Source organism: Benincasa hispida, chromosome 3 (assembly GCF_027475165.1).
Source record: "Benincasa hispida cultivar pf3 chromosome 3, pf3_genome.v1.1, whole genome shotgun sequence".
In the NCBI taxonomy this organism is placed as follows: Eukaryota; Viridiplantae; Streptophyta; class Magnoliopsida; order Cucurbitales; family Cucurbitaceae; genus Benincasa; species Benincasa hispida.
The window spans coordinates 2,863,602-2,883,014 of NC_143480.1; the positions used below are offsets into that span (position 1 = coordinate 2,863,602).

General features: G+C 33.3%; 1 protein-coding gene and 1 long non-coding RNA gene across 3 annotated transcripts; both read right to left on the bottom strand.

Annotated features, from left to right (window-relative positions):
- Nucleotides 1-200: 200 nt before the first annotated feature.
- LOC120073235 (myosin heavy chain-like protein) lies at nucleotides 201-9,588 on the bottom strand. 2 transcript variants are annotated; one of them, XM_039025959.2, is made up of 6 exons: nucleotides 9,222-9,588; nucleotides 6,422-8,803; nucleotides 2,871-2,997; nucleotides 2,167-2,268; nucleotides 904-980; nucleotides 201-694 (listed from the first exon to the last, which is right to left on the bottom strand). In XM_039025959.2, exons 2-5 carry the CDS (start codon nucleotides 8,776-8,778, stop codon nucleotides 918-920), a joined length of 2,649 nt encoding a protein of 882 aa, XP_038881887.2. In that variant the 5' UTR covers nucleotides 8,779-8,803; nucleotides 9,222-9,588; the 3' UTR covers nucleotides 201-694; nucleotides 904-917. The 2 variants fall into 2 exon arrangements, with proteins under 2 accessions (XP_038881887.2, XP_038881885.2); XM_039025957.2 differs by having other exon boundaries at nucleotides 201-698.
- A 6,814-nt stretch (nucleotides 9,589-16,402) lies between these two features.
- On the bottom strand, nucleotides 16,403-18,006 carry LOC150036960 (uncharacterized). Its single transcript, XR_016528716.1, has 2 exons — nucleotides 17,808-18,006; nucleotides 16,403-17,706 (listed from the first exon to the last, which is right to left on the bottom strand). It is a non-coding gene; the product is annotated as an uncharacterized LOC150036960 (long non-coding RNA).
- Nucleotides 18,007-19,413: the final 1,407 nt, after the last annotated feature.

The window sequence follows — 19,413 nt, forward strand, 5'->3', positions numbered from 1 at the left end:
GTGTCCACAGCATGATTTTGACTCATAAACAACACCTACAGGCATTAAGCTAAAGAAACAATGAAATCACCGACAGTCCCTATCTTAACAACTTGCAGATTCCAGATTGATCACAAAACTCCAGTTGGATAAGTGCGTAACTCTCTACTCTAACATTAACTTTCTTTCATCTTGTGAAGAAGACAGATGAAGTGTTCTGATTCATGAAATTCGACCCCAATCTTAGCCATATATTGAGAAAAGAACATGAACGTTCTGTAAAAATAGACTATCTTGCATTTGATTTTTACTGGATGAAAGAAGCTTTACAACAGAGGAAAGAGAGAGAAAAGAGAACTATAAGAAACAATAAACATCTAACAAAAAGAACCCTAAGGGTTAAACTGAAAACGAGGAGCCTACAAGCCCAAGACAAAAAGAATCACTTATTTTATACCTATAAATCCTGTTCTCCAATCTATATTGCTGTTGTGTTAATCCCATTTCTGCCAATATATTTTCTCAGGTTAACGTCGGATGAGATTAGTACTGGTAACTGAAGTTTTGAGGACATTTGTTTCCTGCCTCCACACATCTAGTAAACTATCTACTTACAGTTGTTCCTCCCTTTCGGAGGCGATGTATAGCTTAGAAATGCCTTTTCCAGAAATCCTGCATTGCTAAACATTGCAGCAGGGAACTCACAGCTTTTTACCTGTCTAATGAAAAACAAACGGAAAAGAAAAGGTATGATGATTGTTTCCCAGAAAAGACCCCAATATGCACAAGAATCAATTGTACTTATCATCTTCCAAATGAAATCCAATCAAAGATGCATCAAGATTACAAGGTATTCCATCGCTAAAAAGTCAATACATAGGATTGCAATGGATTAGGATGTGACAATTTGATTGTAGACATTACCTCGTCAAAGCATGTCAAAAAGCCTCTCTCGTATCACCACTCAATTCTTTTTTTACAAGCTTCAAGATATCAACAATCTATAATACAAAAGAAAATACAAGTATAAATTATTGGCAAATTTAAGGCATAAGTGAATATATATATATACATATACACAAATTATTTTACTCCGAGCACACGCAATATAACCATCCACAAAAGTCAGATAACCAAACGAACCCCAAAATTGTTGTGGTAATGTAAAAAAAATTAAAGTAAAAAATGTATCCAATCACCGAGGACCTCAAAATTATTGTGGTAATGTAACTAATATCTGTTCTCTTTTTATTTTTATTTGTTTGGGGGCAAAATTATTAGTTTGTCAACACTACTTAACCGGAAATAAATAAATTTAAAAAATAAAACCAAATTATATGTAGTAATGATCACCAAATTTCAAAAAATTAGATATCAAGCTGACAGTCAATGGTTACTAGACTCCACGGATCCTTAACAAATGAAAGGTGTGGGTGAAATCTAGCAATCAAGATGATCGATTGCAGTGCAATCAGGATAAGAATTTCAGGGTTAAAGATGCAAAATAAATTTTGGTTGTCAACCTTCCAAAAGTTCTTCCTTCAGCATGTACAAAGATGACGAAACTATTTTAGAGAAAATATAAATCTCAAAGAAATAGAACCAAAAGGTTAATCTATAGTACATTATCACCAATTCATTTAAATACAAGTCCTCCATTCAATCGAATAGTTGAAAGATTTTCAAATTGTATCCCTGTGCTCACCCAAAGATGAAAGCTTTTGATAGGGAGTAGAGAGAAAAGGTAATGTGGATTGTGGGAATTGAAAAGGCAGTTTGTAAGAAGTTGGTTGAAGACTAGTTGTTATAACTAGAGGAATCAGATGCAAGAGAGAGAGAGACTTGAGACTTGAACCACTTAAAACTCAAGTAGTTTTCTATATATCCCCATATATGATTTTCAAAAGTCTTATTTATCCACTCCTATCTCCGCTCCTCTCAAATTTTCACAGTATAATTCCAATATTCAAGGAGATGAACAAAAAGGTTCTCAAAGCATGTATTCTGCATTCAAGTAATGAACTGAATATTTTCAAATCCTAAAATCTTAACATTTTCAGTAAAAACAATAGTTTGTGAATTGAAACTATTCTTCTCAATTTCTTGACAGGAGACATCGGTAAGAATTAACAAAAGTGTATTAAAAAATAAAGAAAGCAACTAAAAATTAAAGGAAAAGTAGCTTACTCCAGGATAATGTTTCAATATTGGTGAATAATGATCAAGAGCAATGTACATCTTTTCAAGAAGTTGTAAAAGAGCATCAACCTCATCCCCCAAAAGATCGACCTGAAACAGAAACGCAAATTAATAGTTGTAAGTCTATACCAGACATACTGAGTAGTGAGAGAATAACAAGAGAACAAATACCATATCCAGATAAAACGATAATTCAACACGTGGATTATAAATTCCATCTAATGAACCACAAACTGCAGAATTTCACAACGGCTTACTATTTATGACGCTTCTTCTAGATGTCTTTCAAGCAACCAAATCATCTGGAAGTTCCTTGTTGAGGAACTCAATGCTAACTTTAACTTTATTGACAAGCATGCATCTTTTTCATTTAATTAATTGTGAACTTTGAACTTCTACATCAAAATAATAATAGATTCTTAAAACTCTTGGAGATAGTATCTTAGAAACATAAATCATTTATGAGAAAATGGGTTTCAAACATAAAATTAATAGGAAGATTGATTGCCGTAGTTAATCAAACGGTAATACTACTCTAATTTCTAAAGAAAAGAAAAACCAGAAAATCATTGTCAAAAAGTCTATAGAAATCATCCATCCACCTGGCTGCATGTACAAGTTCCATAAGCAAAAAATCAATATCAGAAAATAGAACTAACAAATTGATTCACTTGGAAAATCTGCTTTAATACCTCTTCTTCAGCCTTTTGGAGATCAGAACACCTCTTCTCAAGCCTCTGCTTGTAGAGCAAACATTCCCTTTTCACCATAGAAGCATTCTGGATAAGTGACTTTGTCTCAGAACTCAAACTCCCCAACCTGAAAACAAAATATTAATGGCTTTGGAGCATAAATTCTAGCACGTAACATTTAAATAAAAAAAATATAAAGGGCCAATTACAAGACTAGTAATTTTTATTCATTTATGAGCAAAATAAGAGGTTTAAGCATCCCAATGAATGGATAACTAAACAGAGAGGTCGTAGGGGAACGGCAGAAACTGGGGGTAGAAAAAAGCATATAGGGATCAGTTTGGCTCATTCACACACATGCTTACGAAGAAAGAATATTGATCTAGAAACTTCAAGAAACGAGCTTCATGACAAGTTTCTGTTTAATCAAAACAAGTTTCTGTTTAATCAAAACATGGAGTAAAAAGAGTCTTGATATGTTATTTGGTTTGATTAAGACATGGAGTATCTCATTAAAAGTGTTTATAAAACTGTAGCTATGGTCTTGGCCAATCGTTTAAAAAATGTTACCGTCGACAATTTTTGAGTCGCAAGGAGCATTTGTAGTTGGGAGGTAAATTCTTGATCAAGCTCTTATAGCTAGCGAAGCCATAGAGGATTACAGACATAAGAAGAAAGAAGTGATCTACCAAATTGATTTTAGAAATGCCTACAATCATGTAGATTGGAACTTTTTGGACAGGGTCCTGAAAAAGAAAGCGTTAGTGTATAAATGGAAAGTGTGGACTAGAGTTGCACAAGGAATGTAAGCTACTATTTTCTCATCAATGGTAGCCTCAGGCGTAAGATAAAGACTATGAGAGGCCTCAAGCAAAGTGACCCTTTATCCCCTTTTCTCTTCTTGTTAGTGATGATTGTTTTGAGTAGGATTGTCACTAAGGGAGTGCAAGGTCAAGTGATTGAACCCACTGAGGTTGGCTGGAGGAAAGTTGCCCAATCCGATCCTTAGTTTGCCGATGATACCATCTTTTTTTTCATATGGAAAGGACTCTTTTTTTTTTGTTGAACCATATTGTTAGGTGATATAATATTAAATTTACCTTCACCTATCAGTTTAAGATTTTGGATCAATCGGTAATTTAACACATATTTTGGCCTTCATTCAAGCCATGTCAACACTTAGGATTAATATGGTAAGTGTCAAATTATGCATATCAACTATGACACCCAAAGAAGCTCAAAAGTCAGGCTGAGGTGGTGAGTTGTGATTTAGGTTCTTTTCCCTCCTCTTAGTTAGAGCTTCCTCCTTGAAGCAATCCAAAGGTTGTCTCTTTTTGGAATGCAACTGAAGGCTAGAAAAAAAAAAGGCCTCTTGGAAGAAGACCTTTTCCTCTAAAGTTGGTAAATTAGCCCTTATTTGTTCTGTTCTAAGTGGCATCCCCATCAACTATTTCTCCCCGTTCACAGCCCCTATCTTGGTCTGTAAGGATATCAAGAAGCTCATGCATGATTTCTTTTGGAGAGGAGTTGAAGAAGGTAAGGGTCGCATCTAGTGAGATGGGAGGTTGTTGATAAGCTTGTTAACCAAGGTGGGTTAGAAATTGGGAATTTAAGGACCTGGAACAAAGCATTGTTGGCTAAATGGCTTTAGTGTTTTCCCCTCAAGCCCAAGACTCTATGGCATAGGATTGTCGAGAGCAAGTATGGTCCTCACCTATTTGAGTAGCAGACTGGCGAGAAGTTAAAGACACCTATCAAAATTTGTGGAAAGATATTTCTCATGAGCTCCCCTCCTTCTCTCAACTTGTCCATTGTGTGGTGGGGAAAAGGAAGGAAACATACTTCTAAGAGGAGTGGTGGGTGGGGGAACATCCCTCTGCTCCTCTCATTTCCTTGTCTTTATCGTTTATCTTCCTTAAGAATCGTGTGGTGGCTCATCTTTTGGTCTGCTTAAGTACCTATGTTTCTTTTTCTTTTGGTTTCAGGCATTCGTTGACCGATAGTGAAGCAGCGGATTTTTCCTCTCTCCTGTCTCTGAGAGGGGAGTGCGACTATAGGATTGGGAAAAGGGATTTTCAAGTTCGAGTTGACTGTTCGAATGGGTTTTCTTATAATTTTTTTTCCAGTTAACAAACCTTTTCCTTTTGCCTGGTAGAGGATTAAGATTCCACAGAAGGTGACGTTCTTTACTTGACAGGTTTTACGTGGAAGAGTTAACACTCTGAATCGACGGTTGAAGAAGTTGCCCTCATTACTAGGAGTCCTTCTGTTGCATTCTTTGTTAGAAGGTAGTGGAAGACCTAGATCATATTTTGTGGAGATATGCCTTTGCGAGATTAGTTTAGGATCATTTCTTCCAGACTTTTGGTTTCATGTTTACACACCATAAGGATACTATTGATATGCTCAGGGCATTTCTCCTCAATCCACCTTTTAGTGAAAATGTTTGGCTCTTATGGTTTGGCTTGTTGGGATGTGTGTTATCTTGTGGGATCTTTGGGGTGAGAGGAATAACAGAGTGCTTTGCAATTTGGGGAGGAACCCCTCGAATGTTTAGTCTCTCTTTTGATTTCATGTTTCTCTTTGAGCTTCATCTTCGAGAAACTTTTGTAATTGTTCTATAGGTTCTATTTTGACAATTGGAACCCTTTCCTTTTGGAGAGTTCCCTTTTGAGGGCTTATTTTATGTCCTTGTATTTTCTTTATTCATTCTCAATGAAAGTTATTGTTTCAATAGAAAAAATAATAAAAGAAAAAGAAAAAAAACATGGAGTGATCAACCATTGATTGATTAGCTTATATGAGCAGCTTTTTTAACGATAAAAAAATAAGTCTGTAACTAATTTCATATTAGTTAATGAGCTTGAGGTTCTCTTCTCAAAGTATGGAAGAAAAAGAGGCAAACTCGATCATGTTTTTCATTTCACGATAATGAACATAAAAAAAATAAAGCATTCCAGAAAAAGTGATGATGTTCTACACCAGTTTTAAAAGAATCAGTCATTTCATGTGTGTGAGGTAAGAAAGTTCCTTCATGTATGTGAATAAGAAGATAAAATCTCACTATGATAAGAAATAATAATGTGTCTAAAGCCGAAAAAGACAAATGAGAAAGTATAGTCTAGCACTTCAGACAACACTTTGAAGTAAAGTTAGGTGTCTTAATATTAAACTTGGGGGCCTGGTGAGGGTGAGCTACAACTCCACCTCAATATTCAATCTTTCCTTATAGAACCTCATTAAAAGACCATACTTTGTAGAGAAAAAAATGTGATATGATAACAGAAGAACTGTAATCCACTTATGACATCGATAGCCAAGAAAGAAGCAACCTACTCAAGTAACCCCACCTCCCACCTCCGGGCCACATGAGCAGGGGTAACTAAGGTAAGATTGGAAGACATGGTATTCGCTTCCCGATAGAAGCAAAATAATCAAGCATAGCCATGCCGGGACAAAGAAGAAAAGGAGTAAAACAATCTTGAAGATTACCAATAATCCAAGTTGCAGCAATAGTACCAAAACAAATTATCAAAGTATTTGTCAAGTACCTTTCATTATTCCTTGAAATGTAGTCAATCACCCTATGTTCAAAATCAAAAACTTCTTTCAGTAATTCCTGGACAACAAAAATGAGTGATTCCATCTGCTTCCTAGATTCCTTTTCTTTCTCCTCGACCAATAACTTAGTCTCCTGATTCTCTGACACCATGGCAACAAGCATCCTTCTCTCTTCATCAACCTTTCTAAATTCTGTTATTGCTAGTTCAAGGTTCCGTTTCGATTCACAAATTTCCACCTCAAGTAATCCAACTTTTTGCATGGCCTCTGTCAATTTAAGCTTGGTAGTATCTGACTCTTCAAGGCTTTTCAAAATCAGTATTTCCTGCCTGTTGGTTTGATCCTTCAAAGAGCCAACCTCATCATAAGCTAAAGCTAGCTTCTCTTTATCTTTTTCTAATACGATTGTTATTTCTCGCACAAGCTGTTCTTTTTCTTTTAATGATGCTCTAAACGACATTAGTTCTGCTTCTAGCCTCTCTTTTTCAATAACCTCTACTCTTAATGCCTCTCCACGATGTGACACCTCTTTTTCAAGGGACAGTCGAGTACTCATCTCTTCCATATATCTGTTGTGCAAGTCAGACATTTTCTCCTTGGCTTCTTTCAAGGATTCTTGTAAAACCACTCCTAGAAGACCTTGCATAACGATGGACTCCTCATCCAAATGTTCACTTTCAGATGTACTAGCAAGCTCACCTATGCATGACGCTCCTTCAAAGACAGTTTCATAAATTCCTTGCATGATATCATATCTCATAGCTGACTCCTCAGTGGCACATCTGATTTGATCCATCATCTCCCTTAAGAAGCATTTGACTATATCCTCACAAACTGAGGCTTCAAATTGTGCATCCTGCATCTCACATTTAATTTGTTCAATCGTATTTAATGACTTAGAAAGTAAAAGAGAATGTTGAGACGTTTTCTCGGCATGGCTTGAAACTTGAGAAGACAAACACTTAATCTCCTTTTTCTTTTCTCCAAGCAAGTCCTTAAGGTGGTGATTTTCTGAAATAAGAGACTCCAGTCTATTCCTCATTGTGCCTAGGTTCTCATCATTAGCACCAGATGATCGTAACTTCTCATTTTCCAAAAGAATGTCATCTAATTTTAGAATAATGTCGGGGATTTTTCTCCTTAGTATTTCAAACTCTTTATCCTTCTTCAACAAAGATGACTTCTCTCTTTCTTTCAAAAGTTCTCTTTTGAGAGTGAAATTTTCTTCAATAATTTCTTGTACTTGGGACTCGTGGTTTCTACTCATTTTTGTCATCTCAGTGTTAAAATGATTAATTAGTTCATCTCTGCCCAAATGCTTCAGACGAGAAGGGTCCACATTCTCAGGAAGACTCGTCTTGGACATTTCATGTTTGCCATTTCCTTCCCAATGCAAAGTTGATGAAGTCATATGATTACTTAATAACTTGCGGTGAGAATGGTCAGAATCCATGGAACTATAGGAAATCAAATGGCCAACTTCAGAGGGAGATAGTGATTTTGAAATTATATCTAGTTCTTGTCGTAAACATGAAATTTCTTTCATCTTTTCGCCTGATATCTTTCTTTCATTACTCAAAATTTTAGCATTTTGGTCCCACAATTTCTCCTCAAACTCTTGTTGGATGCTCCAGATATAATTCCTAATCACCATACCTTCAATATCTGCAAGGTACTCCTGCTCAACTTGCCACTGACCAAGAGATGTTTTTGACAATTGAACTATACCTTCCACCCGCTTATACAAAGTATCTAGGTTATCTTGAAGATCATCAACTATTTTATCGACGTCAATACATCTTGAAGATGCTTTTTCTTGTAGTATACCACTCAATCCAAGTCCAACCAACTCAGATCCTGAATTGATCTTTCTAATTGAATTGCATCCTCTTATTCTATCAATTTCTTTCTTTAGTTTCCTGAAGTTTTCCTTAGCTGTGTTCCTTAGGCTCGACATTGATTCTCTCATTTCATCATGCTCAAAGAGAGCACCACAGATGCTGTCATTTCTGTCAAATTCAGTACTTTTTTGCTGACACGGCCTCGATGGAGATGCCAAAAACTTAGTATTCTCGGAACCCAAGTGGTAAGAGTGTATTATTTCCTTCAATTCAGACACCTCCAATTCTTTCCGTGTAATTTTCTCATGCGCCTCCTGAGAAATTGCATTTACCATACCCTTGATGACAGAGTCACTTACCATCCTCGAAATGGTCAACCGATCAGTAATGTCTTGCCAACAAGAGTCAAAATCCTCGAGGAAGTCATCGCCCAGATTATCATCTAGTTTACCATTTTCAGTAAGCTGCATCTTACCATTCTCCTCCAGAGTCTCATTTGTATCCATATCTCCCTATACTTGCAATGGCATCCTGATGAAGAAAACAATAAAACTCATGCGTTATTAAGTTAAACAAAAATGTAATGAATACGGCCGAATGGGAAGTGAATCAACCATATCGTAGAAGAGCCAGCAACATGAAACTAAAAGTTACTCCTCTATAACATCAACTTTCAGAGAGGGGAAATGGGGTTCTCGATTGAATGGTGGGATACAGAGTAAAATGGCTTCCCTAATCAACATCGGCAAATTTTTCAAAACTCCCTTTCCCGAATACTTCATGGGCATCTAAGCAAGAGCTGGAGAACTAAAAGGTATCAACTAAAGTGACAAATCAATTCCAACCATCAACGTCTCTCCAACTCGAGCACAGAAAACTACTCCAAATATAAAACGACCCAACCAGGAAAAGTTAAAACACCAGAAAAACAAACACAATTGGTACTTACAGTTGAAGCAGACCAGAAGTCAAGTGCTGGAGAAATTAACGGTCAAGAGCTCCAGGAAACCTCAAGACGACAACAAAGAAAAGTCTTCCCGGGTCCCCCAGTGGCGAGCTAGTGATAATTCGAATTGCTTCTCTGTTTATCAACAAGGCTAAATTAGGGTTTTGCAGAGAAAAAACGAAAGCAAGGTGGAAAGGGAAGGACTTGCTGAGCGGGAGAAGGAAGGTAGACACAAGAACCGGGCCCCCAGAAAAGTAGGTATTTACACGATTTGCCCTTTCCAAACTGTAAATTAAATTTCTTTTGTTTTGTCGATATTTCAGATTCCATTTTGTAAAGTTTTGGAATTGATGAAATTATATTTTAAAATAATTCGTTTAAAGAAAATAACATTTTTATTTCGAGGGGGGGGAAGGAATCTGGTTACTGATGTAACAGCTGTGTACACAATCAATAATTTGTTTGTATTTGAATATAGTTTATGCATTTTTTTATATTTTTCTTTTCTCCTCTTTTTCTATCGGAAGATGATATTTTTCTTTTGTCACGATGGATTAAGATTTTTTTTTTCTTTTGAGGGGATGGGTTAAGAAAATAACTATTCTCGACATTACTTTAATTTTAATTTTAATTTTCTAATTTACTAACAACGTGTAAATTATTTATTGTATTTTGAATGAGCTCTATTTGTATGAATTCTATTATTTTGTAAAGTTTACATTACACAAAATAAAAATTATTGAAAGCCGGATATTAGACATTGTTTGGATTGAATATAGAAATAAATGTTTTCTAAAATGTCATTTTAATTTAAACTCTTTTGATAAAATCCGTTTAAAATATATTTTAAAAATGTTTCAAAAACCTATTTTGAGTGATTGCTTAAAAAAAAATTCAAAATTACTTCTTTTCAAAATTAAATGCTTGAAAAGTTTAACCAAATACACCCTAATTATACTAAATCTAATTTGAAAAATGATAGAGTTCATGCTGATCCCGTGTATGTTCTATGTAGGAATCATCTAAAAAATGTTACTCGTTTAATGTGGAAATGTCATGTATCAACGAAAATTTAACCTTGTTTTTTTCTACCAATATTGATACTCTTTGTGATGACAAGACGTGGTGGAGTAATCAAGATCGTTAGACTTGGATCCTTGGGCGTGGTTCCCCTAAGGAGGTGGACAAAATGGTAATCATTGCGTGACAGGTTAAAATTCTTTAACTAAAAGTTATTTGTGATGGTCTTAATGGTCTTCTATCTCTTATTGTTCGTAATACCTTGGTTGGGTCAAGCAATTTAGATGTTGTTATCCTGCCCAATGTCGTCTATGTGAATCTAACTGAAGTTTCTTTTTCATTGACGAGGTGAAACATTGTGCTCTTGAGATGGTGATGTCTTTTTTTTTTCCAATGATCAATGTGTTGTCATAATATTTTGGTTAGAGGTATTCACATGTTCGGTTGGGTTGAATAACTTTTAGACCCAATTCACTTGTTTGGATTGTAAAGTTTTTTAACTCAAATAACCCTCTTTAAAAAAATGAACTCAACTCAACCCAACATTTGGGTTGAGTTGGTTCTAATTACTCAAATCATTTATTTAAATCTTTATTTTAAAAGAAAGTAAAATGTTAATATGGAAAATTTGATTTAACTATTTTCATATATTAAATGAAGATTAACGACTCAATTTCAATTTATATAATGTAACCTTATTCTAAAGTGCTAAAAAACTATTTTTAAAAAGTGGTTGGGAAATAAATTATCCAAAAACTATGAAATTAAATAAAACTAAAATAAATATATGTATATCTAATTGTATCATAAGTTCATAATAATTTGGGTTGGCTTGGATTATTTCAGGTGACCAATGAACCAACTCGATTCATAAAATTTTCATTTATTTGAACTAAACTCAACCTAAAAGAGTTCATAATCCAACCCAAACTGCAAGGGTTGGATTGAGTTGATATCTTTTTTCGGGTCATCGAATTTTTTTGAATACCCCTAATTTTGATGCACTCGCTTGCGACTAAATGCATATCTGGGAGTGATTATGAAATTGTTAAAATAACTTCTGTCATTTTCAAAATCGATCTAAAACGAATATCTAATCATTCATAATATATTTTTATGATGTCTTTTATGATATGAAAATCACATTTCAAAATGAAATTAAATATTAAGTTAATTACGAATTATTAAAAGCAACTTTTACAGTGATTTTGAATAACGACAAGAATGATGTAACAATTTTATAACGCTCTCAAAGATGCATTGAAATGTTGGAAGAGCATAAGAGGATTGTTGCTGTCTAAACGAGTGATTCGTTGTTGTTGGTCTTATGTCATTTCTTATCTGGATTTTTTGGTTGCATCCTAAAATAAATAAATAAATAAATATTGAATCAAACCGTCTCTCTTTCAAAAATAAAAAGATAAAAACTTGGGAAACTGTGGAGGTCGTCTTTGCAATATTTTTCTCTTCTCAAGGAAGAAACCACTTCAACTATTTCTCTCTTTTAACTTCATTATTATCCAAAATTTGTGAAGTAAAAAGTAGCAAAAAAGAAAAAGAAAAAATTGTAATTAGCAATTTATCGATTTTTTTAAAAATAATATTAAATTTGATTTTCTTTTTTTTATTATACCAAGTTTACCCTTATTAGTGTACTATCAATAGTATATTTGAGATACATATCATTCATACGATTGACATATTTTATGCAATTATAATATATCATCAAAATCATATAAAAAAAAAAAACTTGAAAACATAACACAACTAACACCAAAACTTTAATCGAATGAAGATGACATCATATCAAAACAAAAAAAAGAATATCCACCGCAATCACTAAAGCACGATTTAACATTATATTAAATGAGATGTGTTGTGTTAAAATTCCTGTAATGTCATTATCTTTTCAAATTAATTATAACTTGTTATTTATTTGAACTTTATACAAATTTTCACGTTCACAAATGAGGCGAGTCTTAAAATATATAATTAGTATAAAAGTAGATTTATTGTAGTTCATTAATTTAATCTTTTAAAATTAAGCATGTTTCTTCTCAATGGCTCACCATGGTTTGCATCTTTAAATAAAACAATTGAATTTTTAGTCAAATTTCTGGATAATTTTAGGGTGGAATAGATATTTATAAGGTTAACTTTTTTATAAAAAAAAATAAATAAACACTAAAAACGAAATCTAAACCGGCCTTTAACAATTATTATCAAAACACGAAACCTAATTAGGCCTAAAATTTGTAAAGAGAAACGAGAGAGAGGTGAGATGAGATTGCTTAGTTGCAAAGCAATAATGATCATCATGATTACTTTAATCCTTCAATCTCTTTTGTGTTATTTTGTCCTCATTTATAATTAACCCAAAAGGAGTGGTTGAAAACCTTTGGGTCCCAACCCAAGAAAAATTATATATATATATATATATATATATATATATATATATATAAAAAGTGGAATTTCTAGTAGGTTTATCCATAAAAGTAGACCATGATGAAAATCCTTATTTATGATCACTTGAAAATATGGTAACAAATAAAACAACTATAAAGAACAGCCAATAACAACGGTTCATTTGCCTTGGTCTTATGTGAGGATTAAAAAATTGCGATATTTCGTCGAAATCTTACTAAAACCGAGATACCGATAGAAAAATCAAAGGATAATGTCTTTTTTATTAAAAAAAAAGTTATCTTATTATCGAAAAGATATTTCGATGATATGCCGATATTTTAGCGATATTTTGAGTTTTTTTAATGACACAAAAGTATATAAAATGTGAATTTTTAACCGAAAATGACCTTTGCATATAGGAGTATTTGTATCACGCATTCTTTTCCGTAGATGACAAAATGACCTTCAAGACTCTTCTAGGAATTCTTATCCCTATCAATTTGAGGGGAAAAGAGGTCAAAGAACCTTATATATTTATATGCCTTTGCACGGGGATTCATAGTGAGAAGGTCCAAAGATCATAAATAAAATATGGAATAGGAATGGAGGCATTCTAGCCCAACGTACTCCGATGAATGAGTCGAGTGGGTGGAACATTATACTTTCATCCACAAGTGCATATGCTCGATCTTAGTTGATGTTTATCTACTCAATTTTTTTTTTTGTTTAATTGTCGTCTTTTTAAATATCCGATATTTTTTCTTTTTCCATGTTTTAACTTTTTTTTTATAATTATTATACAATCTTCATTTATTTTATACTTTGTAGTTTGTTTTTTACTCTTATTATAATTCACAGCCATCATCTCTCCTCCCTTTATATATATATATATATATATTCCCTTATATATACTTTTTCTATTTTTATATTTGGGCATCTCTCTTTACTCCTCATCTGTTTTTTTTTTCAACTCTTGTTTCGAAATTTGATTTTACTTCTTATAATTATATAAAATACACACTTTTTAGGAGAATATCAATAGTAAACTAGACCTATTTTACTCTTGAACTAAATTGATCCTACTTGATTTGAAACTAAATCACTAATTCACTAGATAGCAAACTCTTGAACTAAATATTAAGTTCATAATCATGTTTCGTTTTTCACTATTATCTATCATTCAATTACAAATTATGTTTACCTTCTAATTATTGATTTATGTACTTAAAGTCCTAGTTTATGGCTAAGTTTGTTCTAAAATTTCACTTGAAAGTTGACAATATTTTTTTAGATTTTCATGATATTCGTGATTTTTCCTAGAATATTCGTCGATATATCCATAAATTTGAGTTACCGATATTTACATTGATAACAATATTTTTGTCCTTGGTCTTATATTTAATAAATTAATTAATAGGTCAAAATACAATTTTGGTCCATGAACTTAGAGTTTGTTCAATTTTAGTCTATGTATTTTCAAATGTCTAGCTTTAGTAATTGTACTTCCAAGAAATCTTAATTTCAATATCTACTGCTTGTTTATTGTTGATTTTTTTTTTTATTTTAAAAAAAGCTTCTAGTTATTTATTAGCATGTTCACTCTAAAAATTTTGAAAACATATTCACATATTACATTTCCTTGCATGAAAGTTATTAAAAACATTGGGACTAAAATTGGATATTTATAAGTACAGAGACTATATAATTGAACAAATCTAAAAATACAAGGACTAAAAATCATATTTTTGTTGTAAACTTGAGGAGCACAACAGGAATCCAAGCATGGAGAAAATATAATATAATAATAAAAATATCTAAACTAATTAAATAAATAAAATTATAGAAAATGGGAAAATATGAAAATTTCTCTTAAAGCTTGTTGGATTTCTCATCAATATGTGTGTATCTTTCAAAATTCACCAAATGCCACTATTTATAGACAAATTGACAAGTAGAAGTTGGATTACATGGATAGTAATAGTGTGTAATCTTGACACACATGGACAATACATGGGGTAATGGAGAAGTGACACTTGGTATTTAGACACTAAGCATGGGCATCTAATTTACACATGTTTTATGATATTTGTAATACTCCCCCTTAGATGCTCATTATATATATAAAATATGTCTCATTAAAATCTTATTAGGAAAAACCTAATGGAAAAAAAATAGTAAAGGAAAAATAGTACGTATTTCATATAATTTATACTCTAAAACAATATGTTTGCTCCCATTCATGAAAACGTCACTTAAGATCTCCGAGTTACCGTATTCAAATGTTATGCACCTTTTTCAAAAGTTGCGGCTAGTAATGATTTTGAAATCAAGTTAGTTAGATTATCCTTCAAACAAATTTGTTGTACAGTGATGTCCTCATTTTCTTCGAGATCATGAGTGTAGAAAAGTTTTAGTGAAATATGTTTTGTTATATCTCCTTTGATTTTAGCTATACAAGTTGTGTTATCTTCGTATAATATTGTTGAAAGAATTTTACTAAAAGATAAACCACATATTCCACGAATGTGCTGAGTCATTGATCTTAGTCATACAAATTCTCGGTTTGTCTCGTGAATTGCAAGAATTTCAACATGATTTGATAAAGTAGCCATTATGGCTTGTTTCATCAATTGCCATGACATAACAGTTCTTCCACATGCGAATAGATAAAATGTTTGAGATATAGTTTTGTGTGGATCAGATAATTATCCAGAATCTACGATACCAACTAGATCAAATTTTGGTTTATTTGAATAAAACAAACTCATATTGATTGTTCCTCAGAGATAACAAAGTATATGCTTAATTTCGTTCCAATATCTTTTTGTTGGAGAAGAATTATATCTAGCTAACAAATTGATTGAAATTGCAATATTTGGTCTTGTATTATTAGTAAGATACACAAGTGCACCAATTGCACTAAGATATGGTACTTCAGGACCAAGAAGTTCTTCATTATCATCTCGAGGTTGAAATATATATTTCTTTACATCTAGGGTACAAACTTCCATTGGAATGTTCAATGGATGTGTTTTGTCCATATAAAATCTTTTCAAAAATTTTCCTGCACAACTTGACTTATGAATAAATATCTCATCTGCTATATGTTCAATTTGCAAACCAAAGCAAAATTTTATTTTTCCGAGATCTTTCATATAAAATTCTTTCTTAAGATATTCAATTACCTTTGGAATCTCTTCAGGAGTTCCAATTATATTTAAGTTGTCATACCTCTCCTAGATTACCCACATAATCTAAAAATAGGTGTGAAGATGCTAAATATCACTTTCCTTGATGGCATTTAGCATCCAACTAACCAACTCAACCTGTACATGATCCTAAACAGTTACACAATGATCATTTAATACATTTAATTTCCATTCACATATTCTATTTCATGACATTCACAAACACATTTCATAGCTTTTCCATCGCCTATTATGTATAAACCATCAATAAATTTCATGTACTACATAAACACTTTCTATAACTATACAACCATACAACTACTTTTGTCACACACTCCCAAAACTCAAATGCATATGGTTCGTGACATGCAAACTATTTACAATAAGACTTCAAAACATGTAGACCTACAATGTAGCAGGAGATCCTCGTCGTGTGGCAGTGGACAACTCAACTTGAATCCAGAACTTTATCACTACTTGGGGGAAGGGGACATAAAACAGGGAAAAGCATGAGCTAAAGCCCAGTGAGTGATATTTTAATATGAACCTAAGTTTTCTCTTTCTAAAACATCAGTAAAGGTTGTCAAATCACTCAATAAATCATTGGAAAAGTATATAAGAGTCAATAACATTTCAAACACATGCTAGTAAAATAGTGGCATGATCATATCTCATAAAAAACACATTATAAAGCATTCAGGAGTTATCAAAATACCACACAAACTCTATACTCAAATACTTGTTTACAATGGCTTACTCTGGACAAGGAATGCCCTCTGCGGTGTAAACCAAATAATACGTGCACGCAGAGTTACCTTAAGACTAAACATAGATACACACCACGGGCCCAAGTTACTCTGAACTTCCCAGTATACGCTGGCCACATCTGATCTCAATAGTCCCCTGATAGCCTGGATGGCGCTACAGGTGCAGGTTCCTTTGGACTTCCGGGTACACTCTGGCCACATCTGACTCTAATAGTTATCGCCTGAGCGATGATACTAAAACTCATTCAAGTAGCATGGAAAAATAACCATATCTCAACGGTACAAGAATTAGTAATTTGAAACCACTTTTACAAACCATTCAACATCTTTAAATCCACCATCAAGAGATTTTCTTACAAAACCATACAAATCACACTAATGTAAAATCAGGTTCCAAACTATATTTTCATAAATCCCGCTCATATCAAATCAATGGGAATTTAGAAATCAAGATTCATGCATTTTTTTTAAATAATAATCAAGCAAAGCAGATCATGTCATCACATTTCACAAATCGTAGCATATATTTTTCATGTCAAAATACTACAAAATAAACCACTCACAGTCACAGGCATGGGTTTCTTGGCTTATAAGCCCTCTCGATCTCAATTTGACCTGAAACAAAATCCTAAGGTTACTAGACACTCACAAGAGATCAAATTAGTCTGAAACAACCCTTAGTGATTCAATGAGACCACTTGAACTCAATTTAACTCCTAAACCCTTACATTTTGCTCCTTAAGCTCATTTTTCTCAAATTATCCAAAATGACCCCAAAATCACTTTAAAATCCAAAATTATTCATTTTATGGTCAAAATATCAAGAAAAATCTAATTAGGCTTAAAAAATGCTCACCAACACCCAAAATGCTAAAAAAAAGCAAATGGACACAAAAAATAGGTGTGGGCGACCGAAGCTAGGCATGGGTGTGGAAGGCACGCTAGGAGGCGCTGACACGACAGAGGCGCACGGTGTGGGGCTAGGTAGACAGGAGACACATACGTGGGTGGCCGAGCAGATGGCCAGACGAGCTAGCTGATACGCGCAGGGGTGGCAACACAACGTTTGGGGAGGTGGTTGGTTGTTGTCCTTGCCCAGTGAAATTCCTATTGCAACCCAATTTTTCAAAGTTTAAAAACACCATTTCTAATTAAATAAACTTAAAAAAAAATTATGGAACTCAAAAGGGATCCTTTAACTAGCTTACCAAAAAATTTGGGCGTCAAAATCCTCCTCTAAGTTCCTTGAAAACTTCTTTAGGACAACAAGCTTAAACTTACCCAATTTTCAAATAACCTTTATTTCCTTCAAATTTTCTCAATCTTTCTTATCTCCAATCACTTTGGCATCCCTAAGGTTTCTTCTACACTCAATCAGCTTTCATATGGTTCAAAAATCATGAAGATAGCACAGATAAATTGGAAGAACTACTTTCCAAAAAAACCCTTCATATGCTGCCAAAAACTACTTTTTCTTCATCCAATCAATTTGAGTCAACTACTTGCTTACTTGTCATTCTACATGGATTCTTCTCATTTTTCCCTAATCTTTTCATCCCCAATTAACTTTATTAAGTTTAATTAATTTATAAATTTAGGAATTCATTTAAAAATATTTTCAAACCTAAACACTCATTCTCCTCACTCTCGGCCCACTTTATTCCTCCGACCAAATTTTGTTTCTTTTGTCTTTCTAACACTTAGCCAATCACCACTCATATTCAATAGCCAATCGCCCACTCATAATCAAATACTCCAACAATCAATAATGTTACTAAATTAGTAAAGAAATAAAAATGATCTTGCACTTGTAAAGTAATTTCCAACTACTAACTTCAATACTTAGCAACAAAACATGCTTAACTCATATAATCAATGTGATTCATTTAAGTAAATTCTGAACTCACTTATTTAAGTTAATCCTAGACATAAAAAAGAGGAAAAAGAACAAGGGCATACAAGTAAGTACCCCATTTTTTCTTTATTTTGTCCTCGAAAGTTAGCTAGAAGTCATCAGGAGAATAACTGAGGATATTTGGCTCTCATTTGTTGTTCGCCTTTCTAGGTGGCTTCCTCCACTGCATGGTTCCTCCACAACACTTTAACTAGTGGAATTATCTTGCTTCTTAATACTTTTTCCTTTTTGTCTGAGATTTGTACAGGTTTTTCTTCATAGGATAGATTTTCCTTAAGTTGTAATGGTCATGATGCTAGAACATGTGACGGGTCTGGAGCATATTCACGCAACATCGATACATGGAACACATTGTGAATCCTAGAAAGCTCCATTTGTTGGGGTTAAAGCCCTAAATCTCTTAGGGTTCTGTAGTTTGTAAATACTTGTATGAACAAACATTTTGTGATTAATAATATATAATATTTTATTCACTTCTGTCTATGAAATATATGATATTTTAGTTGCATTAAACAAAAACCAATAAACTAAGATCCATGGTTATCGTTGTAACTTAAACATGTATGTAGAGACATACAAGTGGATCATGTTTAAGTGATAACCTAAATGGTCTATAGTATATGGATAAGGCTGAGTACCTTATCCTGGTGACACTACGAGTATGACCCGCTTTGTAGGCGTTACAATTGTTGTAAAGTGCTACAAATGATCCGATCCTAATCATTTGTGTATTAGACATGCGAGCGGGGATATTTTATACAAAGGAATTTGTATAAGACCAGACCACAAAATTTTTAGTCTCGTTATATAATGTCGTTCATAATTGGGATTTTCATTTCACTAGGATGACCATAGGTAACATGACCTTAATCCTGAGTGAGTTGTGAACTCCTGCCTAT

Coding starts and splice junctions, on each gene's coding strand:
- LOC120073235 (XM_039025959.2), bottom strand. CDS start 8,778: ATGGATACAAATGAGACTCTGGAGGAGAATGGTAAGATGCAGCTTACT. Junction 2,998..6,421: donor ATTTCAAGGAATAATGAAAG/GTACTTGACAAA, acceptor TTTTGTTTTCAG/GTTGGGGAGTTTGAGTTCTG. Junction 981..2,166: donor TATTGAAACATTATCCTGGA/GTAAGCTACTTT, acceptor TTTGTATTATAG/ATTGTTGATATCTTGAAGCT.